The sequence below is a fragment of the Heteronotia binoei genome, chromosome 15 (genome assembly GCF_032191835.1).
Source record: "Heteronotia binoei isolate CCM8104 ecotype False Entrance Well chromosome 15, APGP_CSIRO_Hbin_v1, whole genome shotgun sequence".
NCBI classification, from domain to species: Eukaryota; Metazoa; Chordata; class Lepidosauria; order Squamata; family Gekkonidae; genus Heteronotia; species Heteronotia binoei.
Genome location: NC_083237.1, coordinates 57,769,831 through 57,792,084, shown reverse-complemented (window position 1 = coordinate 57,792,084; position 22,254 = coordinate 57,769,831). Strand labels below are relative to the sequence as shown.

General features: G+C 48.9%; 1 protein-coding gene across 1 annotated transcript in view; it reads left to right on the top strand.

Annotated features, from left to right (window-relative positions):
- RAPGEFL1 (Rap guanine nucleotide exchange factor like 1) overlaps nt 1–22,254 on the top strand; it is a 131,261-nt gene that overhangs the window by 79,800 nt on the left and 29,207 nt on the right. The window contains exons 7-10 of the mRNA XM_060256189.1: nt 49–146; nt 1,039–1,161; nt 6,034–6,212; nt 21,904–21,994. Of these exons, the coding sequence (XP_060112172.1) occupies nt 49–146; nt 1,039–1,161; nt 6,034–6,212; nt 21,904–21,994 (491 nt within the window). The remainder of the gene's footprint in view (nt 1–48; nt 147–1,038; nt 1,162–6,033; nt 6,213–21,903; nt 21,995–22,254) is intronic.

Genomic DNA, 22,254 nt, shown 5'->3' with positions numbered 1-22,254 from the left:
GCCTTTCCAAGCAGTTCACTGAATGACGACTTTCTCCTTCATCCCTAGAGAAATCCGTGCTGCAGCCGAATGAAGAGTGTGTTTTCACCACCCTGGGGATCAATAGCCATCTCTTTGCCTGCACCAAGGAGACCTTTCCGTCACTGGTGAGTGAACCTTCTCTTGCCCCACTTCACTTTTGTGTTGCCGGAATAGCCAGGCATGGGCAGGGGTGGAATTCTAGCAGGAGCTCCTTTGCATATTAGGCCACACCCCCCTGATGTAGCCAATCCTCCAAGAGCTTACAAAAAAGAGCCCTGTAAGCTCTTGAAGGATTGGCACAGCACTTTTAAAAGCACTAGCACTTTTAAAAAATTAACTAATTTAATTTTAAAGCTTAACCAGATTTTAACTAAATGCTGATAATGTTTTTACTAAATGCTGATAATGTTTAATGTAGTTTTATTTACTTGTATAAATTAACTCTGAACCATGTTGTTAGCCGCCCTGAGCCTGCTCCGGCGGGGAGGGCGGGATACAAATAAAATTTGTTGTTGTTGTTGGCTACATCAGGGGGGTGCGGCCTAATATGCAAAGGAGCTCCTGCATGAATTCCACCCCAGGTGTGTATTTTTTGCTATGTTGTTGGTACAAGCTGCTGTGCTCATTCTTGTAGCCTACATTAGGGGGGTGCGGCCTTATATGCAAAGGAGCTCCTGCATGAATTCCACCCCCAGGTGTGTATTTTTTGCTATGTTGTTGGTACAAGCTGCTGTGCTCATTCTTGTAGCCTACATTAGGGGGGTGCGGCCTTATATGCAAAGGAGCTCCTGCATGAATTCCACCCCCAGGTGTGTATTTTTTGCTATGTTGTTGGTACAAGCTGCTGTGCTCATTCTTGTAGCCATCTGTGGCCTTGGTACCCATATAGCGTGGCTGGCCAGAAAGAGCATCCTTTTCCTTCAGGTTTCTTTAAAAACACCTCCCACCTTTCTTCTCCTCCTGCTTTCTAACACTTGCTGGAATTTCCCTCACCCAACCCCTTGGACTTCTACCCAGGTCCCTCTCCCTGATGAAATCCAGGTGTCGCTGGGTGACACGGAGATCCATCGGGTTGAAGCTGAGGACGTGGCGAATCACCTTACGGCCTTCCACTGGGAATTGTTCCGCTGCGTCCATGAGGTGAGAGATCCTTCCATGCTTGGTCATTGGCGGGAAATGGGGTGCAAGATACGTCTCCTCCCAGATATGGGAATTTAAAAAAATTTTGCTGTTCAGAAAGAAGAGGAGAAATAGGGGACAAGGACGAACATCACAGTGGGAAAGTTTAACCTTCCCCTTCTCCATTGCTATGACAACAGTCTGAATTCTCTGTGTCTCTCATGCCAGATATTTACTGTTGAAAATGGTAAATGGAAGATCTGTTGATGGATTTCTCAAACGTCTTATCTAAATTTGATTCTCAGGAGTCAGGACCAAAACTTGATGAAAATCGTGGATCTCCACTCCCCTTTAAAAAGTTGATAAGAGTCCCATGTGGCCCTGGTTGAAATAAGGATCACACTAGGAGGGGAGGAAAAAAAGGAAAGGTCCCCTGTGCAAGCACCAGTCGTTTCCGACTCTGGGGTGACGTTGCTTTCACAACATATGAACATATGAACATATGAAGCTGCCTTCTACTGAATCAGACCCTGGGTCCATCAAAGTCAGTATTGTCTTCTCAGACCGGCAGCGGCTCTCCAGGGTCTCAAGCTGAGGTTTTTCACACCTATTTGCCTGGACCCTTTTTAGTTGGAGATGCCGGGGATTGAACCTGGGACCTTCTGCTTACCAAGCAGATGCTCCACCACTGAGCCACCGTCCCTCACCTGATTGGCAGCGGCTCTCCAGGGTCTCAAGCTGAGGTTTCTCATGCCTACTTGCCTGGACCCTTTTTAGTTGGAGATGCCGGGGATTGAACCTGGGACCTTCTGCTTCCCAAGCAGATGCTCTACCCCTGAGCCACAGCCCCATTCATGGCTCTCCAGGGTCTCAAGCTGAGGTTTTTCACACTTATTTGCCTGGACCCTTTTTAGTTGGAGATGCCGGGGATGGAACCTGGGACCTTCTGCTTCCCAAGCAGATGCTCTACCCCTGAGCCACAGCCCCATTCATGGCTCTCCAGGGTCTCAAGCTGAGGTTTTTCACACCTATTTGCCTGGACCCTTTTTTTTGGAGATGCCAGGGATTGAACCTGGGACCTTCTGCTTCCCAAGCAGATGCTCTACCACTGAGCCACCGTCCCTCCACCGTTTTCATGGCAGACTTTTTTATGGGGTGGTTTGCCATTGTCTTCCCCAGTCATCTACGCTTTCCCCCCAGCAAGCTGGGTACTCATTTTACCGACCTCGGAAGGATGGAAAGCTGAGTCAGCCTCGAGCCGGCTACCTAAAAACCCAGCTTCCACCGGGGATCAAACTCAGGTCATGAGCAGAGCTTAGGACTGCAATACTGCAGCTCTAACACTCTGCGCCGTGGGGCTCCCAAGGAGGGGAGAGGGTGGGTTAATTCTTTAACCCCTACACAGTTTTGCTAAACAAAACTGCTTTTTATTTGTTTATTTGAAACATTTTCATGCCACCTTTCCCGCCCAATCAGGACCCTCAAGGTTGTGCACATAAAAAATGTTAAAACATTTGAACGATTCTCCTTACGCTGCTGTTAGTGTTTTGAGATGGGAGGGTGGGAGGTGAGCTCCTTTTCAAAGCACAGGACCCAGGGGTGGGGTTCTAGCAGGAGCTCCTTTGCATATTAGGCCACACACCTCTTATAAAAAAGAGCCTTGTAAGCTCTTGAAGGACTGGCTACATCAGGGGTGTGTGGCCTAATATGCGAAGGAACCCCTGCTAGAATTCTATCTCTGGACCCTGTACGAAGAGCCCTGTAAGCTCTTGGGGGATTGGCTACATCAGGGGGGCGTGGCCTAATATGCAAAGGAACCCCTGCCAGAATTCTATCTCTGGACCCTGTACTAAGAGCCCTGTAAGCTCTTGAAGGATAGGCTACATCAGGGGTGTGTGGCCTAATATGCAAAGGAGCTCCTGCTAGAATTCTATCTCTGGACCCTGTAAGAAGAGCCCTGTAAGCTCTTGGAGGATTGGCTCCATCAGGGGTGTGTGGCCTAATATGCAAAGGAACCCCTGCTAGAATTCTATCTCTGGACCCTGTAAGAAGAGCCCTGTAAGCTCTTGGAGGATTGGCTACATCAGGGGGGCGTGGCCTAATATGTAAAGGAGCCCCTGCTAGAATTCTATCTCTGGACCCTGTAAGAAGAGCCCTGTAAGCTCTTGGAGGATTGGCTACATCAGGGGTGTGTGGCCTAATATGCAAAGGAACCCCTGCTAGAATTCTATCTCTGGACCCTGTAAGAAGAGCCCTGTAAGCTCTTGGAGGATTGGCTACATCAGGGGGGCGTGGCCTAATATGTAAAGGAGCCCCTGCTAGAATTCTATCTCTGGACCCTGTAAGAAGAGCCCTGTAAGCTCTTGGAGGATTGGCTACATCAGGGGTGTGTGGCCTAATATGCAAAGGAACCCCTGCTAGAATTCTATCTCTGGACCCTGTAAGAAGAGCCCTGTAAGCTCTTGGAGGATTGGCTACATCAGGGGGGCGTGGCCTAATATGTAAAGGAGCCCCTGCTAGAATTCTATCTCTGGACCCTGTAAGAAGAGCCCTGTAAGCTCTTGGAGGATTGGCTACATCAGGGGTGTGTGGCCTAATATGCAAAGGAACCCCTGCTAGAATTCTATCTCTGGACCCTGTACTAAGAGCCCTGTAAGCTCTTGAAGGATAGGCTACATCAGGGGTGTGTGGCCTAATATGCAAAGGAGCTCCTGCTAGAATCCCACGCCTGACAGTACCAATGCATAGGGCCAGCTTGAGCGAACAAGTGGAAGTTGAAGGGTTAACCCCACCCCTGCTCTCAGCTCCCCTGATCAATAGCAAGGCCCTGCACACTTTTTATTTACCTTTTCAAGACAAACGGAAAATGCCAGCTGCTGTCCCTCTGTCCCAATGTCATTCCACTGAGTGTTTCCCAATCTCTAGCAGCAACTGCCAAAAATGTGGAATGGGGTCAGGGTAACAGCACATTGAATACTGATATTACAGTGTGCTCTGTGAGCACAGCTGCATAAGTGCCAGTTTCTGCAACTAGAAACCTGTTCATATTTTTCCTTCAAGCTTCGAAAGCACATGTTCTTGATGCTGGGGGTCTTTTTTTGCCCTTCCTTGGCCCTTCTTGAGGTTTCAGCATCTGCTGATGACCTCCAGGGAGTCCTGGTTCTGTTCTGCGGCTTCTTCAGTTCCTCTCTGTGAAATGGGTGCAGATTTCCATTGGGATGGAACTCAGCTTCTCCTACTTTTGACTAAACTACCAATCTCTAGAAAGTTATGCACTTCCACCCCACAGTCCTATCATAGCCATAGTTCTCATTATAGTGTGTCTGGATTGTACTATTTCACACTGAAGAAGATATTGGATTTATATCCCGCCCTCCACTCCAAAGAGTCTCAGAGCGGCTCACAATCTCCTTTACCTTCCTCCCCCACAACAGTCACCCTGTGAGGTAGATGAAGATACTGGATTTATATCCCGGCCTCCACTCGAAAGAGTCTCAGAGCGGCTCACAATCTCCTTTACCTTCCTCCCCCACAACAGACACCCTGTGAGGTGGGTGGGGCTGGAGAGGGCTCTCACAGTAGCTGCCCTTTCAAGGACAACCCCTGCCAGAGCTATGGCTGACCCAAGGCCGTTCCAGCAGGTGCAAGTGGAGGAGTGGGGAATCAAACCCGGTTCTCCCAGATAAGAGACCGCACACTTAACCACTACACCAAACTGGCACTGCAGGGGAAAACTTCATTTATAGAATGCTGTTCCATGAGGGGGGGGGGAGGATTCTGCAGGGAATGGGAGGGAGGGAGGGAAGGAAGGAAGAAAGGAAAGAAGGGTGTAAGACAGATTGGGGAGGGAGAGGTTGAAAGAAAGCAACTTTCTTCAAATGCATTCTCCAAGCTGCCGGTTGACTTGGCTTGAAGAAATTATTTAAAGAGAGAAATGCCTTCTTCAAGCAGGTCGATGGGGCGGCAGGAATTTTGAGACCACACGATATGTGTGAAAGAGCCGCATGTGGCTCCCAAGCCACAGTTTGGCCACCCCTGGACCACACCATTGCAAGGAGAGGGATTCTGTTTTTCATATGTAACAATTATCTGTAAATGGCAAATGAGCACAGCGTATGAATAACTAAGCAAAAGCCCCCGTCTTGTATGTGCTATTTTTAAAAAAAAAATTGCTGGGCATTTTAATATGAGGAAGACAAGGAAAAAGTTACTCCCCCACCCCTGCGGTCTGATATGGTACAACCTGTTCTACCACCCTAGGGTTGCCAGTGGTGTTCCCTCTAAGCTGAGTTAGCTCACAGATCTTTAGCCTCCGGCTCGCACATTTTTGTCTTAGCTCAGGAAGGATGACCCCAGAGCGCCATAATTTATGCAGCAGCTCACAACTTTAATGCCAGGAGCTCACAAAGCAGAATTTTTGCTCGCAAGACTCTGCAGCTTAGAGGGAACACTGGTTGCCAGCTCCAGGTTAGGGTACTCCTGGAGATTTGGGGGTGGAGCCTGGGGGGGGGACTGGGACCTCAGTGAGGTTCAATGCCATAGAGACCACCCTCCAAAGCACCCATATTTCTCCAGAGGAACTGGTCTCTGTAGTCTGGAAATGAGCTATAATTCTGGGGGGTCCCCGGAACCCACCTGGAGGCTGGCACCCCGACCTCACAATTCTGCTGTTTCATTCTGTTGCGTGGGTAGACCAAGCTGAAGTTCCCTTTGTACAGGCATTCCCTTCATCCGCCTTGCATGTAGAAGAAGGAGAGAAGGGAACTCATCCTAATGAGAGGACAGTGTCGTGGGGTGGGCGGGCGGGCGAGCGGTTCCTTACCTTGACTCCAGAAGCCTGGGCAAGGACGTAGATGACCTGGACCCTTCTCTCTCCCCCACCCTGGTTGGCAGTTGGAATTTGTGGACTACGTCTTCCACGGGGAACGCGGACGGCGGGAGACGGCGAATCTGGAGCTGCTGTTGCAGCGCTGCAGCGAAGTTCAGCACTGGGTGGCCACCGAGGTGTTGCTTTGCGACTCGCTGGGGAAGCGGGCCCATCTGCTCAAGAAGTTCATCAAGATCGCTGCTGTGTGAGTGCCCCGCCTTTTTCCCCTCTTTCTGCTCTCAGTCAGGGTGGAGATAGACCGGTACTGAGTGAGAGGAGGGTGGCGTATTGGTTTGAGCGTGAGGCTAGGATCTGAAGAGGTCTGGGTTCAAATTTTCACTTGGTCATGGAACTTGCTGGGCATCTCTCTGTGTATGTGTCTCTGTCTGTCTGTCTCTCTGTCTGTCTCTCTCTGTGTCTGTCTTTGTCTCTCTCTCTCTGTCTCTCTCCGTCTCTCTCTTTCTCTCTCTTTCTGGGTGTTCACACACAAGTTATTTGCCTTGAGTTCATTGGGAAGTCTGTGTGTGTGGGTTTTCCTGGTTCCTCACAGTACCGTGGGGTGTTTGTGCACCTCCCAGGGTTTCCCTGGCTTTTGTCTGATCTTTCTCAAACCTGCTGTGCGCCAAAGTTTTGAGAGAAATTATAGGACAGTCTGGGTGGCAGCGATGTGGGTAGAAAAGTTCAGATTTTCTTGGTCGTGCTCCCTGCCCATAGTCATTTCCTCTCCCTACTAGAGAGGGTTTTTTTCCTTTTTTTGTTAAATCAGCAATTTAATAGTAGCGTTGTATCGCTATAACATATCAAAACAAGTAGGGGACCCACGAGGACTTGCGTGGGGGAGGGGGGAATCTCATTTTCATTTCCTCCACTATTTCATCTTTCCCTTCCCTGAAAGTCCCCATCGCCTTTCCCGTTTTCCTGCTTCCTTCCCTCCTTCCCACTGATCAGCCAATCTATTTTTATCCATTTCCCACCCTCCTCCCCCATCTTCAGCTTTCCCCTTTTCAACTTCAGTTCTGAAAAACTTTCCCTGCTGCATGGTGCTGACCATGGGCCTTGGCCCAGTGGCCCAGTGGGGAACCAGTTGCCTACCGTATTTGCCGGCGTATAAGACGATTGGGTGTATAAGACGACCCCCCAACATTTCCACTCAAAATATAGTTTGTTATATACTCGCCGTATAAGACTACCCCCTCTTCCGCACACCTTCCACACACCAAATAAAAGGTAAAAGAACATCCAGCCCGCCCCTGCATCTCCCCGTGACCAGCACTAGTGCGCAAGTGCGCATGTGCGAGCTCTGCATAGACAAAGGGCGGGCCGGAGTGCCACTGCTTCCCGCCGAGCAGAACGGGCCGGTCACGCCGAAAAGGCTGGCAACCCTGTCTCGCTGCTGATGCTCGCCGCAGCCACGCTGATGACCCGCCGCGGCCGCGCTGGATACCGCACTATACTGGACGGTATGTAGAATGAGGTGGGCGGGCATTGGGAGGCCACTATGGGCACCGGGCGAGCATCGGAAGGCCACTATGGGCAGCTATGTCTATCCCAACTGAAGTGCACCCGGCGTATAAGACGACCCCCCCACTTGGAGGCATGTTTTTCAGGGCAAAAAAGTCGTCTTATACGCCAGCAAATACTGTAATTCTGCAAAGCCCGTAAGACTACATGATTCCACCTTGCGTTGGATTGTTAGTCACCAACTGGAATTGGTAGCATCAACCCTGAAATGTCATTCATTGCCTAAGACATCCATTCATTGCCTAAGATGAGAAGAACGGTTGTGAAGTTTAATTGAATGCCGCCTGCTTCAATATCTCTTTAATCTTTTACGGAACGGTATGGAAATTAGTACCGATTGTTTTCATTAACGTTTTTATTGATTTTGTTTTATTATTTTATTTTATTAGTTATTATTTTTATTTTGTTGTGAGACACCCTGAACTCGCTTTTTGGGGAGGGCAGGATATAAATCAAGTAAACTAAACCAAACCAAACCCGCAAGGACTTACAGGGGACACCTCAGTTTCTCCCCTCTCCCCCATCCCATCTCTCTCCCTCGTTTTCACAACCCCTGTATGTTCACCTCTCCTGACTTCCTTTTGTCCTTTCCCCTCACCAATAAGCCTACATCTTATTTGCCCTCTGTCTTCAACCTCATTTGTTACTTATTTACTTCAGCTCTAATTCATCTTTCTCCCCTTTGGGGACTTAATGTGGTTCACATCATTCTCTTATCCTCCATTTTGTCTTCAAAACAACCCAGCCTGGTTGGTTAGGCAGGGAGTGTGTGACCACCCTGAGGTCTCTTAGCAACCCGCCACAAAAACCTGGTGAGGTACATGAAGCTGAGAGTGTGTGACCAGTCCAGGCTCACCCAATGTGGTTCTACAGCAGAGCAGTGGTTTAAATTTTGGTCTCCCAGATTGTAAGCTGCAACTAACCACTGTACCCCATTGCTTTCATGGGCAGTACAAACAGCCAGTCCTTGGTAAGAATTGCATGGTAAACAGTCACCTGTTGATGCTGCTCACCCTGGTCTTGATCCCAGGGCTTTTTTTTGGTAGCAGGAACTCCTTTGCATATTAGGCCACACATCCCTCATGTAGCCAGTCCTCCAAGAGCTTACAGTAGGCCCTGTAAGAAGAGCCCTGTAAGCTCATGGAGGATTGGCTACAAAAGAGGGGTGTGGCCTAATATGCAAAGGAGTTCCTGCTACGAAAAAAGCCCTGCTTGATCCCTCAAAGGCCAAAACAGGCCAGGCCTTTTACTGACAGAAACCAAGGCTAGAAGATTGGCTGTTCTCTTGTGGTTGCCTAGCAATGGCCACCGAAGGCATCCATTTTATAAAGCTAGAGGTGCTGCTTCTGTCATTTGAAGGAGAGGCTTTTTTACTTCCAAGTGTTCTTTTTTTTTTTTTTTAAGATTTCAGATTTTTCTGCAAACCTGGAGCTTCTCTCAGGATTGTAGAAAGATTTAAGGATCCACAGATTTGGCTACACTCAGAATTAGATATACTGATATGCATCAAGTGATCTGAATTCTCAGTTTTCATTTTTTTTAAAGTAAGTCTGTAGTTCTTTTCCTTGCAGAGATCTGTGGAAAACAACAAAATAGGCTAGAGCAGGGGTGTGGAACCTCTGTCCCGAGGTCACTTGGTTTGGCCCTTGGGGGTTGCTGGACCGAACCGAGCCGTGTGGCAGCCTCCCAGGGGCTTGGCTGGCCAGTGAGGATCATGAGGCCCAGCTGCACTGTGCAGCAGCCTCCCCAGGGCCAGGCAGGGATCACAGGGCCCAGATGTACTGTGCGGCAGCCTCCCTGGGGCTTGGCTGGCCGGCCAGAATTGCTGCAGGACCTGGAAAAGTTACTGTCACAGTTCAATTTGCACTTGATTATCCCAGATGGTGTGGGCCTAATATGCCAGATGGTGTGACCTAATATGCTAATATTAGGGGATGTGGTCTAATATGCTACTGAGTTCCTGCTGGGCTTTTTCTACAAAAAAGCCCTGGACCTATGCATTTGCCTAGGGCAGCGGGCCGTGTGTGTGTGTGTGTGTGCCAGATTAGGCTCTCCACACACGACTTCAAATAGAAAAACAATTATTTGCATTAATTTTGCTGGGCCTCGGCGGAGCACTGTTTTGTAAGTCGATAATTTTTTATGACCCGTGAATGATGTTATAAATATCCATGTGGCCCTTGGCAGAAAAAAGGTTCCCCACCCCTGGGCTAGAGCAAGGGCGACCAAACTTGCTTAATGTAAGAACCACATAGAATAATGTCAGATGTTTGAGAGCCACAAGACATGAACGTGGGAGGGAGGGAGGGAAGGAAGGAAAATAGATGGGGGGGAGGTAGAAAGAAATCAACTTTTAATGTAATCTCCAAGCCACCAGCTGGTTTGGCTTGGAGAAGTGATATAAAGAGACAAATGCCTTCGTGGGCATTCGATGAAATTGCTGATCAGACAGGTTAAAACGGATAAAAGGAAGTACTTCTTCACCCAAAGGGTGATTAACATGTGGAATTCACTGCCACAGGAGGTGGTGGCGGCTACAAGCATAGCCACCTTCAAGAGGGGTTTAGATAAAAATATGGAGCAGAAGTCCATCAGTGGCTATTAGCCACAGTGTGTGTGTGTGTATAAAATTTTTTGCCACTGTGTGACACAGAGTGTTGGACTGGATGGGCCATTGGCCTGATCCAACATGCCTTCTCTTATGTTCTTATGTTCTTCTTCAAGCTGGCCTATAAGGCTGTGGGGGGGGGGGGTGTTTGAGAGCCACACAATATGTGTGAAAGAGCCACATGTAGTTCCTGTGCCACAGTTTGGCTACTCCTGGGCTAGAGACTTAAACTTTTTGAAAATGAAATCTGGGAACTTGGGAAACCTGATGTGTATTTTGGAAGAATGGTGTATAAATTTAAAAAAATATATATTTTTGCTGTCAAGTCACAACAGACTCACAGTGACCTTCAGGGGTTTTCAAGGCAAGAGACATTCAGAGGTAGCTTGCCATTTTCTGCTTCTGTGCGGAATTTCTTGGTGGGGCTCCTATCCAAATACTAGCCAAGGCTGACCCTGCTTAGCTTTGGAGATCGGATGAGGGAGGGCTCGCCCGGGCTATCCAGGTCAGGGCCGTATATCAATACAAAACTATTAAATTAATTGATTAAAAAAAAAAAAACCTGCCAGGGGAAGCCCTGTCACCGCTGTTCGTATCAGTGACCCTGGGAAAGTACTCAAGCCTGTGTCCCCATGCGGAAAACACCTCTCTCACTCAGCCTAACCTACGTTGCAAGGTTGCGAGGACAGAAAACTAGGAAAGAAGAAGCATTATATTCCGTTCTTGGAGGAAGAGTGGGTGGGTGGGTGGTAGGGTTGCCAATCCCCAGGTGGGCTCAGGGGATCCCTTGGTTTGGAGGCCCTCCCCCCACTTCCGGGTCATCAGAAAGCGGGTTGGGGGGCAGGGCCGGTGCTAGGCTTTCCGGCGTGTAGGCGAATCACCCCATTATTAACAAATATATAGGGGAAATGAAGAGCGCCAAACTTGAAACGTTTCACATTTCTAATTTACAGATTTTTAATTTTAATTTTTTTTAAAAAATGTGATAAGTTATTTAAAAAATTGTGAGAAGAAGTGCTTGCCGGCCATGCCAGGAAGGAGGGTGGTGGGATAGGATGAGGCGGGAGGCCAAGTCACACATCGGGGACAGGGGGGTGGCTCGGCTTTGTTGAGGGCAGCTTGGTGATGGGAGAGGACAAGGTGACAGTGGGCAGGAGCCAGAGTCATGTGTCAGAGAGGGGGTGCCCAGTGGTGCCCCCTAGGCCAGGTGGCGCCCTAGGCGACTGCCTATTTTGCTTACTCCCACGCACTGGCCCGAGGGGGGTATGTCTGCTAGCCACTCCATTATTCCTTATGAAGATCAATTCCCATAGGGTATAAATGGAGAATTAATCCACGGGTATCTGAGGCTCTGGGGAGGCTGGTTTTTTGAGGTAGATGCACCAGCTTTTCAGCATAGCATCCAGTGCCTCTCCCCAAAATACCCTGCAAGTTTCAAAAAGATTGGACCAGGGGTCCAATTCTATGAGCCCCCCCAAAAGGTGCCCCTATCTTTCATTATTTCCAATGGAGGGAAGGCATTTAAAAGGTGTGCAGTCCCTTTAAATGTGACGGCCAGAACTCCCTTTGGAGTTCAATTATGCTTGTCATAACCTTGCTCCCGGCTCCACCCCCGAAGTCTCCTGGCTCCACCCCAAAGTCCCTAGATGTTTCTTGAATTGGACCTGGAAACTCTAGTGGATGGGGAACATATTAGAAAGATTGCTTGAAGACTTATTGTGGCTGATGCAGTGTGGAGAAGAACCAGTCCTCTGTAGCTTCTCTTGTATTTTACGCATAAATTAAACATAATTTAAACATAAATTAAACATAATTTTAAACATAAATTAAACATAATTTATTCTGCAGTCCTTTTTATTTTTGGCTACTCAGGAGGGGGAAGACATTGAGGCTTCAGTGCTAGCCTCCCCTTTTGATGGCTTTTAGCAGGCTCCTTCCTGAACACTTTTGATCACATTTTAGCAGCCACCACATGGAGATCTCTCCCCCCCTCGACTCATGGAATGAAGAAGAAGATATTGGTTTTATACCCCGCCCTTCACTCTGAATCTCAAAGTCTCGGAGCGGCTCACAATCTCCTTTCCCTTCCCCCCCCCCCACAACAGACACCCTGTGAGGTAGGTGGGGCTGAGAGAGCTCTCCCAGAAGCTGCCCTTTCAAGGACAACTCCTACGAGAACTGTGACTGACCCAAGGCCATTCCAGCAGCTGTAAGTGGAGGAGTGGGGAATCAAACCCAGTTCTCCCAGATAAGAGTCCGCGCATTTAACCACTACCAAACTGGCTCTCACCAAACTGCAGGAAGCTCCTGGTCCTTTTTTGCCTGCCTGATCACAGTCTTGCATTTGATTTGCCACAGCCTGTGTTCCCTTTTATTAATTTCACTTGGACTAGTTTTCCACCTATTAAAGGAATCCTTCTTACCTTTTACAGCTTCCGTAACTTTGTTTGTTAACCATGCAGGCCTTTTCTTATACCTGTTTGTGCCTTTCCTAACTTGTGGTATATATTTTATCTGAGCTTCTAGAATTGTAGTTTTAAATAGCCTCCAAGCTTCCCCAAGGGTTTTGACTGTATTTACCTTTCCTTTCAGTTTCCTCTTCACATGCCTCCTCATCTCAGAGAATTTACCCCTTTTAAAGTTAAACGTGGTTGTGCTGGTCTTTTGGGGCAACTCCCTATTTATACAAATGGTGAAATCAATAACGTTATGGTCACTGCTTCCAAGCGGTGCGATCACTTTTACATCTCTCACCAAATCTTGGGTATTACTTAGGACCAAATCCTGGATGCCCCACCTCTGGTAGGTTCTGTGACTGTCTGCTCCATAGCACAGTCATTGAGAGCATCTAGAAACTCAGTCTCTTTCTCTTGACCAGAACACATATTGACCCAATCAATCTGCGGGTAGTTAAAATCACCTATTATGACACAGTTTTTATGTTTAGCCACTATCTTTAATCATTCCATCATATTATCATCGTTCTCTATATTTTGATTTGGTGGGCAATAACAAACTCCCATAGTTAAATTTCCTTTTGGGACCTCTATTTCGACCCAAAGCATTTCTAGAAGGGAATCTAATTCTCTGACCTCAGCCTTACTGGACTGTATCCCCTCTCTGACATACAGAGCCACCCCACCTCCAACCCTTCCTTCCCTATCCTTTCGATATAACTTATATCCAGGAATCACCGTGTCCCACTGATTCTCCTTATTCCACCAAGTTTCTGAAATTCCCACAGTGTCTATGTTTTCCCACAACACTAAACATTCCAACTCCCCAATTTTACTTCGAACACTTCTAGCATTTGTATGCAAGCATCTATAATTTCCCAGGCAAGTTAGGCCCGCAGCCTTCCTCCTGCCGCCTCGAGACTTTGGCAGACAGTCCATACTATTTGCCACCATCTCAGTGGACAACTCTGAACCAGTACCCAGTAGAAAAGTAATAGCTAACCCTTCATCTCTTTGAGATGAGTCCTCCCGAACCAGAGACATTCATCTCCTATTGGCTTTCCCCCATAAGGTAAAGCCATGGGAAGCCATGGCTCATCCAGTCCAACACTATGTGTCACACAGTGGCCAAAGCCCAAGTGTTATCAGGAGGTCCACAGGTGGGGCCAGAACTCCAGAAGTCCTCCCATGACCCCCAAGCACTAAAAATACAGAGCATCACTGCGCCAGACAGTGTTCCATCTATAAGAACATAAGAGAAGCCATCTTGGATCAGGCCAATGGCCCATCCATCCAGCACGCTGTGTCACACAGTGACTAAAAAACCAGGTGCCATCAGGAGGTCCACCAGCAGAGCCAGAACTCCAGAAGCCCTCCCACTGTTAATCCCCCAAGCACCAAGAATGCAGAGCATCACTGCCCCAGACGGAAGAGAAGCCATGTTGTATCAGACCAATGACCCAACCAGTCCAACGCTCTGTGTCAGACAGTGGCCAAAACCCAGGTGCCATCAGGAGATTCAGCAGCAGGACCAGAACGCCAGAAGCCATCCCAGTGTTGCCCCCCCAAAGCACCAAGAGTACAGAGCATCACTATCTTTGAGAGAGAGTTCCAATTACACCACATGTTTTGACACTCCTACAAGTAGAGCTAAATGGCGAGCAGCAATTGAACAGATTTAGCTGTTGTTACCACAGAGATGCCGAGATGGCAAAAGAAAGCAGATGCAGGTGAATTTCTGCTTTCTGAAGGCACTAGAGGCCTGACAAGACATGCTTTACCGGCTGGATTTTTACCTGCTACCCACCTTTTCCAACGGCCTAGGGAAGACGGGATGCTGTCCCGACCCCATCGTCACCTCCATCATTGTTCTAAATGCATTTATAGCTGAGGATCAGTGGCTGGTTTTGAAGCTGAGATTAACGTTAAAAGGACCCCCGGGGGGAGGGCAGCCTTCCTTGCCGCGCTGCCTTTTTTTCCTCAGTCAAGCTTTATTCTTAAATCAAGAAAGCTGCTTCGACCGGTGTATTCTCCTTCCTCCCAAGTGACTTCAATGAGCTTGTTTTAATTGAAGGTTGGAAAAAGCTGGATTGAGTGGGATGCAGCTAAGCATCTCTCTCCTTTAAAGTAGAGGTGAAGATACGCGCACACATGCCCCCATAGTTACTATTGTGTTAGCCTCTTCGAGCTCTTGTGAAAGCAGGGTTGCTAAATGTGAGATGAGGGATTCTTGGCCAGGATTGTGTGTGTGTGTGTGCGCACGGCACACACACACACAAAGCAGCCCCCATGGGTTGCTAATTAAACCAGGTGAGTTAGAAGAGAGGTGTGTGAACTTCCTGCACACGCTGATTCCTCCATTTTAACTTCCTGCCTCCTGCAGCTGCCATTAGCTCCACACGGAGGAAAGTACAAGCACAGCAAGAAACCTCTGTGTCAGAGTCGTCGCCTGTCTAAATTTGACGGCGTGAGCCTGGATTGACAGATCAGACTGCTCGTCAAACCGTGTCGGGTTGATTTTTGCGTTTGGGATAGATCAGGCAAAACATGTTCCAAACATTAGCACTCAGTCTTAAAGGTGCTTTCTTTGTTTTTCTCCCATGGGATCCAGGGAACTGGGCAAAGGAAGCTCTGGTTCTTTCCTTCCTTCCCCAGGGGACCAGGAGAAGGAGGAGCCTCAGCCAATAGAAGGAAGAGAGACTTGGCTCAGTAGCTCTGCTGGGCAATTGAGAGAGCCTGGCAAAGCAAGCTATCCCTCCTCCCCTTGCTCCCCAAGGGAGGAGCCTCAGCTATTGAAGAAAATAGAGGTTTTGCTCTGTAGCTCCTATGTGATTGAGCAAACCCTGGCAAAGCAAGCTGTGATGCAGAAGGAAGCTAGATGGAAGGAGAAGGAAGCAGATGACAGCCAGTTCAGGGGCCTGATAGGAGTTCTCTGGGGGCCTGATTAGGTTCCTGGGCCACAGGTTTGACACCCCTGCTCCCCCCCCCATCCAAACACTTGCTTCTGGGCTCCATTGTTCAAACCCCCTGTGAGAATTTTGCTAAACTCTAAGATTTGTCAACCTTTCTAATATTCTTCCCAACAAAAAATGGGAAAATAACCAAAACATATAAAGCCAACGGAAATCTTCTTCATGCCACTGTGGCCACGTAGGAGAAAATAATTTTAAAAGTATGATGGGAGTAAGGTTTTACGATGACAATGATGAATCAATAAGCATTTTAAGGTAGATGCTGAGCTAGTATAATTGAGTACACCTTCTGGTAATGTCAGGGATGTGTGGCATATGCAAACGGGTTGTGCTAATAAGCTCCAGCACCTCTGTTTTTATTAAATGACCCCTGCTTACAACGTAAAATGGTGGGAAGGGTGCTGGGATGCGCTACGCAAACATTGCTGGTCCTCCTGACATTTAGCATCTCACACTGAGATTTCATACCATCCGCTACCCCAGGGGTCCTCAACCACTGAGCCATGGACCAGTACCAGTCCATGGCCTGGTAACAACCGGGCTGCGAAGTGAGGTAGAGCAGCCCAGGACTTAAGAGATGGCATGGCCTTGCAGGGGAGGCAGCCTCGAAGCGAGGCCACGTCGCCTCTTTCGCCCTGTATAAATCGATGGTGCGGTCTCATTTGGAGTACTGTGTGCAGTTCTGGTCGCCGCACCTCCAAAAGGATATTATAGCATTGGAGAAAGTCCAGAAAAGGGCAACTAGAATGATTAAAGGGCTGGGACACTTTCCCTATGAAGAAAGGTTGAAACGCTTGGGACTCTTTAGCTTGGAGAAACGTCGACTGCGGGGTGACATGATAGAGGTTTACAAGATAATGCATGGGATGGAGAAAGTAGAGAAAGAAGTACTTTTCTCCCTTTCTCACAATACAAGAACTCGTGGGCGTTCGATGAAATTGCTGAGCAGACAGGTTAAAACGGATAAAAGGAAGTCCTTCTTCGCCCAAAGGGTGATTAACATGTGGAATTCACTGCCACAGGAGGTGGTGGCGGCCACAAGCATAGCCACCTTCAAGAGGGGTTTAGATAAAAATATGGAGCAGAGGTCCATCAGTGGCTATTAGCCACAAAAAAATTTTGCCACTGTGTGACACAGAGGGTTGGACTGGATGGGCCATTGGCCTGATCTAACATGGCTTCTCTTACGTTCTTATGTCTGCCCGGGTCAGAAGGGACAGTGCTTCCGTGACTTCAGCCTACCCCTCATTTATAGACCTCCACTGATCAGCTGATCAACAGGGGTCTTTAAATAGGAAGGGGAGGCAGAAACAGCCCCAGTCTCCCTGCCCATTTAAAGACCCCCCCATGGGGGGCAGGAATGTGGTGTCAGCGGGGGCAGCCGGGGGTGCCAAACCCCCCGGTGCTGTCTCCCGTACTGGTCCGTGGAAAAATTGTCTTCCGCGATACTGGTCCCTGGTGCCAAAAAGGTTGGGGGCCATTGCTCTACCCTGAGGAGGAGGTTAAAAGCCCTGAAAATGCTGAACCGGATCTCAGCACTTCGGTGTTCAGATTTACTACCCCTGAGCTTCCCTGGATTTCAGCAGCCTCAGAAAAATGGGGCAGGTCTGGGATTCGGGGATTACAGGCAGGGCTTTTTCTGAAGCAGGAACTCCTTTGCATATTAGGCCACACACCCCTGATGTAGCCAATCCCCCAAGAGCTTACAGGGCTCTTCGTACAGGGTCCAGAGATAGAATTCTAGCAGGGGCTCCTTTGCATATTAGGCTACACACCCCTGATGTAGCCAATCCTCCAAGAGCTTACAGGGCTCTTAGTGCAGGGTCCAGAGATAGAATTCTAGCAGGGGTTCCTTTGCATATTAGGCCACACACCCCTGATGTAGCCAATCCACCAAGAGCTTACAGGGCTCAGTGCAAGGGCCTACTGTAAGCTCTTGGTGGATTGGCTGCAGCAGGAGGGTGTGGCCTAATATGTAAAGGAGTCCCTGCTACAAAGAAAAGCCCCGATTACAGGTATGCTAGGTAACTAGCTTTTTTTTTTTTTTAGCCAGTGTCTTGTCTGCATCTCCCCTGACATTGTCACTTTTGCACACTGCCAGATCAAACTCTGTGGAGGCCCCTAGGCAGTTGAAATCTTAGGGGGCCCCCTTGCAAATTATCTCAAAGTCTGAGCGCCCACCCCATCACCCATGGCCCCCACTGCAACCTTCTCACAAGCCCCTTTGACAAAGCTGCAGGGGAGAGGCAGAGAGAGGCAAACTTGGCGACGACGCCAGCAGCAGCCGCGCCAGGCCAGTCGGGCAAAGAGCGGCTCAGTTGCTGGCTTGTGTGCAGGCTGGGAGCGCCACAAGCAGGGGGGAAACATGAGGGGGAAGCTGGCCCGGGGCCCCTAAAGGCAAGGGGGGTCATAGGCCAGTGCCTTCTTGGCCTAATTGTTAATCCGGCTCTTCTTTTGCAGAACAGGGAAAGCGAAGCTTCTGAGGACACCCAGCACCCAGCTAGCATTGTGAAATCCCTGCTTTTAAAAATTCCCATCCCTTGGCTCAGCTGCAGGGTACATCTCCTTGTCTCCCCCCCATCCCTCCCCGCCCTGCCAGCGTGGGCAGGCAGTCTCTTGCCTTCCCTTGTTGGCACTTGCAGCTAGCAAAGTCGCAGCCTTGACACCGTCACCCAGCCTGCCTCAAATGACCTGCGACAGCCGCATTGTTGTTCTGACCTCTTTCTCAGCCTGCTTCTTTAAAACTGGGGGGGGCGGGGCAGGACGTTGCAGCAGGGGAGGTTGGGGTGGGGAAGCTGAACAGGACCCTGCAACGTATTTGGAAGCGAGACAAAGCTGTCTGGCTCGCAGAGGAGCTCATCTGCCTTCCGTTTAGTGTCAAAAGGAAGACTGGTTCTCTAGGCAGAAGTGAAGAGGCCCTTGCCTTCTTTGACAGACGGCAGCCCTGCACAGGGAAATCCCTACTTCTACTGTTTTTTTGTTTTGTAGTCCTACTCTCAGGGGCGGCGCTGGGGTTTTGGCTGCCACCCCATCCATGCCTCCCATCGCTGTGACCCATGGGGTCATCTTTAAATTAGGCAAAACATGAGAACAGAAGAGAAGCTATGTTGGATCAGGCCAATGGCCCATCCAGTCCAACACTCTGTGTCACACAGTGGCCAAAAAAAACCCCAGGTGCCATCAGGACATCCACCAGTGGGGCCAGGGCACTAGAAGCTCTCCCTCTGTCCCCCCCCCCCCACCAAGCACCAAGAATACAGAGCATCATTTGTCCCAGACAGAGAGTTCCATCAATATGCTGTGGCTAATAGCTAACAGAAAAGCAGCAGATTTGCCTCCCCATCTCCCATTTCAAGCTCCTCACTGATCAGCTGATTGGCGGGGGTATTTAGATGGTGGGGAGGTGGGTCACTGCGGCGCTGCCTCTTTTGTCCACCTGGTTTCGGGCAAGCGAAAGAGGTGGCACAGTGCCTCTGCCTCGCTCTGAGGCTGCCTTTCCTCGCAGGGGAGGCAGCCTCGGAGCAAGGCTGCGCCACCTCTTTCGTCCGCCCAGGTCACAGGCAGGCAGAAGGGGCGGCGAGGCACCGGGTGGTGTGTGGGGAGGGAGTGCCTAGTGGCGCTTTGTAGGCCAGGCGGCACTCTAGGCAGCCGCCTAAGTGGCCTACTCCCACGTGCAGGCCATGCCCACTCTTACTTTTTACCAACCATAGTCAGCAACTGGTTTCCCTGAGGGGGAAGGGCATTTGGAGAGATCTCCAGGAAAGCCTGACAGGACACAGAGAGAGAGAGAGAGAGAGAGAGAGAGGGGAGGGATAAAAGGAAGGAAAGCCTGAGGGAGGAACCTGGATGCTTACAAGTCTCCAAGATCTTCTAGTGGCAGCAGCTGCTGCTATTGCAGCTAATGGAAAATGGCAACATCAGATGGGACGACTGAGTGTTGCATGTTGAACAGTTTTGAGCAGCGGTTCCACATAAATAATTAGCGATTTGAAGAAGATTGGGATGGAAACACGGCAATCGTACCTGGGATGCATGTTGTCGCATTCGTCTCCACTGAAAAAGATAGACAGCTGATTGCTGCAGTCAACTCGTGGTGACATTGTAGCGTGGACTTCAGTGAGAATCTTTTTGAACTCTGGAATTTGTTGTTGTGTGATTCTTGGATTGGACGTCGTATAAACTTGGTATTGTGTACTATACTATTGTGTACTATACTATTGTGTATAGTACTATTGTGTACTATACGGCCAACTCTCCCTTATACTTGCTCTCCAGCTTCCTTAGGTCTTTATGCTTTTTGTGGCAAAATGCCCAATTATCTATCAGACCTAACCACTCCAAGTCATCGCAGGGCATTTATGTTGGCCAGACTAAACGCGTTTCCCTCCAAAGTTTTACAAGGGAGATATCAGCGAGTCCCTTTAGCCGACAGACTTTGCTCCTGTGGAGCGAATACCCCTGACTCAATCCAGCATATATTGCTTGATTGTTCTTTTTACCATAACCTCCGTAAAGATTTATTTGGCAAGCTTTCTTTTTCTCCAGATTTGTCTATTCTGCCACCCTGTTATTATTTATTGAGTGATACTGAGGGGGTGGTTAGTGAGGCTGTGGCAAAATTTCTGGCTGACATCCTTAAATTTAATTCTGACCATGTTTGAATGTATCTGTAAGCTCGGTTTTATTTTGATTTTATCTCCAATGTTTAAATTTTTATATTCTGTGTATTTTTATCTGAATCTATTATGCCATTAAAGGTTTGGTATGGTATGGTATGGTGTACTATAAGGACTGTGTGATTGATGCAGTGCACTAAATAAGTAGACAACAATAAGAGGTTTTCATGTGGTGCTTATTTACTAAATTAGTTTTAATAGTTACAGAGTGTTTTATTGGTTGTTCATTTAAATTACAGCAGCTGATAACAGAGCCTGCCTTACACAAGCCCTGCCCGCTTTCTGAAAAGCTTGGTGAATGCCAGGAGAAGGACTTGGCAGGCATCATGGTACTCACATGGTACCCATTAGGGACTTTACAGGGGGTTTTTTTTAGGGGGGGAGGGATGGTGGCTCAGTGGTAGAGCATCTGCTTGGGAAGCAGAAGGTCCCAGGTTCAATCCCTGGCATCTCCAAAAAAGGGTCCAGGCAAATAGGCGTGAAAAACCTCCGCTTGAGACCCTGGAGAGCCTCATAAGTGTTAGGGAGGGACAGTGGGTCAGTGGTAGAGCATCTGCTTGGGAAGCAGAAGGTCCCAGGTTCAATCCCTGGCATCTCCAAAAAAGGATCCAGGCAAATAGGTGTGAAAAACCTCCGCTTGAGACCCTGGAGAGTCTCATAAGTGTTAGGGAGGGACAGTGGGTCAGTGGTAGAGCATCTGCTTGGGAAGCAGAAGGTCCCAGGTTCAATCCCTGGCATCTCCAAAAAAGGGTCCAGGCAAATAGGCGTGAAAAACCTCCGCTTGAGACCCTGGAGAGCCTCATAAGTGTTAGGGAGGGACAGTGGGTCAGTGGTAGAGCATCTGCTTGGGAAGCAGAAGGTCCCAGGTTCAATCCCCGGCATCCCCAACTAAAAATGGTCCAGGCAAATAGGCATGAAAAATCTTAGCTGGAGACCCTGGAGAGCCTCATAAGTGTTAGGGAGGGACGGTGGCTCAGTGGTAGAGAATCTGCTTGGGAAGCAGAAGGTCCCAGGTTCAATCCCTGGCATCTCCAACTAAAAAGGGCCCAGGCAAATAGGTGTGAAAAACCTCAGCTTGAGACCCTGGAGAGCTGCTGCCAGTCTGAGTAGACAATACTGACTTTGATGGACCCAGGGTCTGATTCAGTAGAAGGCAGCTTCATATGTTCATGGGAAGGGATGGTGGCTCAGTGGTAGAGCACCTGCTTGGCAAGCAGAAGGTCCCAGGTTCAATTCCTGGCATCTCCAAAAAAGGGTCCAGGCAAAAAGGTGTGAAAAACCTCAGCTTGAGACCCTGCAGAGCCGCTGCCAGTCTGAGTAGACAATACGGACTTTGATGGACCGAGGGTCTGATTCAGTAGAAGGCAGCTTCACATGTTCATATGGGGGGCAAGAGTCCTGTGCCTTGGCTAGCTGAATGATAGCCAGAAGTAGAACTTAGTTGCAGTTTCACCCTCACTGCTTCAGCCTGGTGGGGAAAGTTGCACCTGTTGAATTTCCGTCTGCTACATGGTTGGTGAAAGTTACAGAGCCTCTGTTGGGGGGTGGGGGGAGATGGAAGCTCTCGGTGGAACAGCGGGAGTGGTGAAATCTGCAGAGCCTTCTAACGTCAGAGCTTTTTCCTGTTTCAGTTCTGAGCAGCGTCCTGTTTTTCTCCCTGCAGGTGCAAACAGAATCAAGACATGTTGACCTTCTATGCTGTGGTGATAGGACTGAACAACGCACCCGTCAGCCGGTTGCGTCTCACCTGGGAGGTAGGAAAATACCTGGATTTCTAAGGAAAGGGGAGGCTGTTTTGTTGGTCTAAGCAAAGGGCAGGTTTTGTGTGCAATCTCTACCTGTCTGGATTCTGCAACTGGGCAGTTTCAATTCTGCAATCCTTGGCCTGTCAAGGACAGTGTTGTCTATTCAGGCCAGTAGCAGGTGTCTATCCAGGCATTCAAGTAGCATTCTTTCACACCACCTCCTGACTGCTCCTTTTAACTGGAGATGCTGGGGACTGAAACCCAGAAAC